This window comes from Bos indicus x Bos taurus, chromosome 23 (genome assembly GCF_003369695.1).
Source record: "Bos indicus x Bos taurus breed Angus x Brahman F1 hybrid chromosome 23, Bos_hybrid_MaternalHap_v2.0, whole genome shotgun sequence".
Lineage (NCBI taxonomy): Eukaryota > Metazoa > Chordata > Mammalia > Artiodactyla > Bovidae > Bos > Bos indicus x Bos taurus.
This window is the reverse complement of record NC_040098.1, coordinates 10,794,692-10,800,698: the sequence shown is the minus strand read 5'-3', so window position 1 is coordinate 10,800,698 and position 6,007 is coordinate 10,794,692. Positions and strand designations below refer to the sequence as shown.

The 6,007-nt window shown below is 51.6% G+C and overlaps 1 protein-coding gene across 1 annotated transcript; it reads right to left on the bottom strand.

The window, feature by feature from the left end:
* Nucleotides 1-1,022: 1,022 nt before the first annotated feature.
* On the bottom strand, nt 1,023-3,385 carry CLPSL2 (colipase like 2). Its single transcript, XM_027525488.1, has 3 exons — nt 3,299-3,385; nt 2,445-2,567; nt 1,023-1,118 (listed from the first exon to the last, which is right to left on the bottom strand). The coding sequence occupies exons 1-3, from the start codon at nt 3,383-3,385 to the stop codon at nt 1,023-1,025; spliced, it is 306 nt and encodes a 101-aa protein (XP_027381289.1).
* Between the last annotated feature and the right edge of the window lie 2,622 nt (nt 3,386-6,007).

Below are 6,007 nucleotides of genomic sequence, written 5' to 3'. Positions count from 1 at the left end.
TGACGCCTGGAACTTTTACAGCTACTGGGAAGGAATCCAGCCAGAGGGCCATGGAAGCTACTGGACTCAACCCGACCCGAGGCCAACCTGCTACTGCACTTCCAGTTCTGACCACCAGTGAATTCCCTCAGCATCCAGACTGTTTGCAATTGTTTTATTTTTTTGGATACTTGCAGCAGAAAATACACCATGGTGAGACTTGGGTAAGTCATGTAGCTCTGTGAGCCTCAGTTTCTTTATTTTTAAACATTTATTTGATTGAAGTATAGTTGATGTACAATGCTGTGTTAATTTCTGCCGCACAGCAAAGTGATGCAGCTATACATCATATATATTCTTTTTTCATATTCTTTTCCATTATGGTTTATCACAGGATAGAGTTCCCTGAGCTATATAGTAGGACCTTGTTGCTTATTCATTCTATACATAATAGTTTGCATCTGCTGCTGCTACTGCTGCTAAGTTGCTTCAGTCGTGTCCGACTCTGTGCGACCCCATAGACGGCAGCCAACCAGGCTCCCCCATCCCTGGGATTCTCCAGGCAAGAACACTGGAGTGGGTTGCCATTTCATTCTCCAATGCATGAAAGTGAAAAGTGAAAGTGAAGTCGCTCAGTCATGTCCAACTCTTTGCGACCCCATGGACTGCAGCCTACCAGGCTCCTCCATCCATGAGATTTTCCAGGCAAGAGTACTGGGGTGGGGTGCCATTGCCTTCTCCGAGTTTTCATCTACTAATCCCCAAATTCCAATCCATCCCTTTGCCCTCCCCTAGCAACTACACCCCCACAAGCCCACGCCCTTCCCACAGTTTCCCCCTGAGACCACCAGGCTTCCAGGCAGGGCCAAACCGTGGGAAGCTCTATCTTGTCTCTTCTTTCAGAACAATCCCTATCCGGTTCCCTCTCCCAGGAAGCACAGACAGAGACCAGAGCCAGGAAATGACTTTAATGTCTTTGAGCAAGATGAGGCCCCTCAAGGAGGGGCGGGAGGAGGGTGTTAGTGACCAGACTGCGTCCTCCTCTAAATCAAACGGCACCTACGGCTACAGTCTGGGTCCTTTTGTATGCATTTCAGGCCTACTCGGCAGGGACATACGATGTTGATGGCGCTCCTGGTCTGCAGAAAATGGGTGAGAGAGTTGAAAGCCACCAAGGAGCAGGGAAGAAGGAGGCTTAAACTTCTTGGGGAGCAGAAGCAAGAGCCCAAGTGATGGAATGAGACAGACTTGAGGTCTGACAGCTCTACAGCTCATAACATTGTGGCCTCAGGCAAGCTTCTTTGTCTTAGTTCCCTCATCTGTCAAATGGGAATACTAAGGGACTTCCCTGGGGGTCCAGTGGCTAAGCTCCCAATGCCGGGGCCCAGATCCCTGGTCAGGGAACTAGATCCCAAATGCTGCAGCTAACAGTTCATATGCCAGAACTAAAGATTCCCCCATGCCGGGATCTTTAGACCTAGTACAGTCAAACAAATAATTTTTTTAAGGAAATAATAGTAACCCCATTTGTCATTGAGGGAATTAAAACGAAGTAGATTAAGTGCCCATAATGAAAAGACCCTCTGGCTACTTCAGCTGTAGAGTTAGGCCACAGGAGGGACCTGGCTGTCTTCCTGAGCACTGGCAGTTCTCCAGACAGAGAGATGGAGACTGAGCCCAGCCTCCCTAGAAAGTTTTGGGCCCAGGGCCAGAAAAAAGGCAAGAACAAGATGCACTGTACGTTCTGCTCCCTGCATTTCCACCAGCTGATAACAACCATGTTCACTGAGCACCGTCATTGCCAGGATCACATACTTTTCCCAACAAGCTGGTCGGGGGGGTACCTTTGTCCCATTTTACAGATGAGGAAACTAAGGCTCAGAGAGCAGAAATGATCTGTCTAAGGTCACAAAGACAGGGGTTGGTAAAGCCAGGGTTTAAATTCAAATCCAATCCCAAAACCATCAACCTGCCTGGGCAGCTCCTCTCGAGAAATTCGGTCATTGCAGCAGCGTGGTAGGGATGGATTGGGAGGTCTTTTCCCACCTGCTCTGTGGCAGTGATGTTAGAGTAGAGATACTCATTCATGCAATAAACGTTTGTTGAGCAACTGCTATGTGCAGGCACTAAGCTGGGGGGTAGGGGGTTCCAAAGTGAATATGCTTTAATCCTGCTCTCGCAGAGCTCTGACCAGTGGTGGAGGCAGACAGAAGACAGGCAAATCAGGGAGATACATGCTCTGCTGAGGGTGTGGGTCCCGAGGGTATGCGAGTTCCAAGGAGGGAAGGATTCTTGGAGGAGGCGCCTGGAGTTGCATTGCAGGACGATCAGGAGTTTGCCAGGTGGAGAGGGGGTAAAGGATGCTTCAAGCAAAGGGTGAAAAAAAAGGTGCAGCCATGAGGGGTTTTTGAACCATCCCCACCCTACGAACCAGCAGGGGCTGCCCCACGGGGGCAGGGTCTCACCTGGGGCAAGCACGTCATGGTTATTCTGGCCCGAGGGGCACAGAAGGCGCCACCAGAGTCCAAGTTGATGAGACAGCAGTCACTGAAACACTCAGAGTGGTGGGAGCACCTAGCCCCGTTTGCCTGTGGGGACAACCCCTAAGTCACCAGCTCTCTGGCCATGTGTGTGTGTGTGGGGTCCCCTTACACTGCCAAAGCCCCATGGATCCAGAAAGAGAAGTCCTAAAGAAGTTCACCCCCACGTCCCAACCCCCACTGCACTCAGAGGAGCAGGGGAGAGGAAGGGGGAAGTTAGGACTTTTCCCTCTGCTTCTTTCCTGGGGGACCCCTCACCTCTGTGGGTCCCAAAGGGTCACCTGTGTTGAAGGACCAAATACTCCCCATCACACTTTAGTGGGGGATGTGGAAGGGACAGAGAATGCGGTGGAGAGAAAGACGAGGAAGGAAAAGGAGGAAAGAGCTGCGTGCCTACAAGGGCACGGAGAGGGGCAGACGCTAGGGCAGGTGTGCAAGGCGTGACTTGGGGCAGGACTGAGTGTCCCAGAGAGGGGAGGGGAGGGGGCTAGGCAGGGGAGGGGAGGGGGAGGAGGCTGCTGGTTATAAGGCCACTTTCTTATACCTCCAGAGCCACTAGGGAGGTGAAGCAAGGGCTTTGAGTCCTTTGGGAGCACACCAAGCTTCCAGCCTGAGAAGAAATCCCCAGTAGGGGGTGGTCCCCTCCCGCCCCTCCCCCCTACCTCGGCCCCGTCCCCCACTTCTCTCTCCAAACCCAACTGGCCCCTTCTAGATGGAGAGCGATGCCCCGGCCACCACCCTCGCCTAGAACGGAAGGTTCAAAATGTTTCTTGGCTCACCTTTGTAGACCCCTTTTTAAAGAGCGCGAACTCTCCCCAGCAGGGGAGCAGGACCCCCGAGAGGAGAAGCGCGATGGCCAAGGCCATAGGCTTGGGAGGCAGAGATGCGGCGGCTCCGCGAAGCCCGAGGGGCGGTGGGGAGAAACCCCTTGGCGGCCTCGTGACCGGTGCCCCCGCGGCCGCCCTGGGCTGGAGGCGGAGGGTGAGGGAGTTAATGGTCACAGGCCGCTCGGGAGCCGAGGCCAAACCCCGCGGAAACCCTTTCTAGCTCCCAGGAAGCTCCTGGCCCGGGAAAAAGAATGAGACCCTGATTCAGGCTTTGACAGGCCAGATGATCGGATTTTGGGGGCCCTGGGGCCTTCCGTGCGTAATACTTACAAGTAAAAACTTAAAACTGTAAAGTAAGACTTTATCTTGCAAAATTATGCAAATGTATATGCTGAAATGAAAACAGCTGGCTTCTTGATATTCGGACTCTCTCTCTGCCTTTGCCGCACCTACCTACCTCCTGGCCTACCCTATTTGAACAAGCCAGCCCGGACCTCTGGTGTTTCCCATACCCTCTCCAGGCCCAGACACGTGGTCTGTAAGAATCAGGAGCCAAGAGAAGATGACCTCTAAGACCTAGAGGTCTCCCAGTTCTAAGAAGTCGATGAAGTGTCTAAGAATCTGTGAATCGTATGTGACTCAGCCATCTTGGTATGAGGGCAGGATGGAGGACCGGCAGACTGGGAAGGAAAAGGAGGGTTCTTTGGGGAGAGCTGCAGGCAGCAATCATGGGCCCTGGGGGAGGCAAACTTGCTTCATCTCTTCCCTCTGGATGAAACTCCCACCTCATCTCACCCTGGGCTGCTTCTCTGCTTTTAAAATTTGGCTCCTGGATTTCCCCAGTGGTCCAGTGGTTAAGAATCCACCTACCAATGCACGGTCATAGGTTCGATCCCCACTTGGAGAAGATCCCACATGCCGCAGGGCAACTACTAAGCCGGGGCACCACAACCACTGAGCCGGCTCCCTAGAGCCTGTGCTCTGCAACAAGAGAAGTCACCACAGTGAGAAGCGCACGCACCACCTCTAGAGAGCAGCCCCCACTCTGCAACCAGAGAACGCCCGCGAGCAGCAAGGAAGACTCAGCACAGACAAAAGTAAATAAAGATAATACAATTTTAAAAATATATGTAAAATTTGGCCCTTAAGATCTGAGGAGCCCTGACTTGATGGGGTGCCATAGACTGAGTTGTTCCCCCCTCCCCCAAGTTCATAAGTTGACACCCTATCCCCCAGTGTGATGAGATTTGGGGGTGGGGCCTTTGGGACATAATCATGGTTAGATGAAGCCATGAGGGTCCCCTCAGGATGGGATTAGCACCCTCATGAGAAGGGACCCCAGAGAGCTTACTGTCTCTTTCTCTCTGCCATGTGAGGACCCCGTGAGAAGGCAGCTGTCTGCCAGCCAGAAAGAGAATTCTCACCAGACCAAACCATCCTTAACCTGGATTTTTAGCCTCCAGAGGGTGAGAGATAAACGTCTGTTGTCTAGGCCAGACTACGGTGTTTTGCTGTGGCAATGTGAGCTGACAATTATAGAGGATTTAGGTCTTTTCTTTAAGAAGAACAGCCCCCCACTATCCTCAGAGGGGTTTGTGTCCAAGATCTCTGTCAGCCCTCCCTGTATCAGTCATGGTAATTGCCACAGTCTGTCATAACAGAGAACTCTTGAAATTTCAGTGGCTTGGCACAATCATGCATTACTTGTCAGGCATGTAAGTTTTGATATGGGGCAGGAAGACTCTCTTCCATCTCATAGCCGCATCATCTGGAAGACTGGCCCCCAAGGTCCTTATGGAGGAAGCGAGAGAAAGGAGGAGGAGGTACGTGGACACCTCAATGCCTCGGCCAGGCCTGACAGCTGCCTCTTCCAGGCACACCATTGGCCACAACAAGTCACGTGACCCCGACCTTTTGCAAGGGAGGCTGGGAAATCCAAGTCTTGGAAGCATTGGCGTCTACTATCGTTTCTGCTGCCGGTTTTACAGGTGAAGAACCCAAAAGCTGGCTCAAGGTAAAATAATTTGACCAAATAACAGTTAAGTCACAGGACGAGATATCAACCCAGGGCCTTTTAGCTCCTAAGGTCAAGCTCTCCCCATGCCCCACTGCTGTGGGCAGCCAGAAGTCTTTGTCCCCTAAAGGAATCTCTGCCATCCTTTGTTTCCTGTCGGTAAAGCGCATTGTGAACCCAAGAGGAGCCCCAGGGTATAATAATTCTTCGTGTGGAGTCACCTACTTCCCTGAGGTATTTGGCCCTTCCTTGTGAGTGTTTGATAATGGGTAAATAGTGTCTCTTCTCAGGAAAGGGACTGATGCTGGGGGCAAGAGACCAGTGATATGTCAGGATTGGCAGGTTGGAATTCTTGATCCGAGGCCCAGGAACCTCAGAGAGGCTTAATGAAGGCCCCGAGGGGGAGGTAAGCCCCTGAAATTCTAAATTCTCTACCCCCCAAAAAAAATTTTTTTTTAAGGCACAGGACTGCATTAGCCTCAGAGACTGGTTCAGAAACTTCGGGGTTTTTTGCTTTTTTAATTATTTTGAAGTCTAGATGATAGAGCCTTCATTTTTAAAAATTATTATTTTGTTTGGCCATGCCTCACAGCATGTGGGATCTTAGTTCCCGGACCAGGGATTGAACCTGCACCCCCTGCAATGGA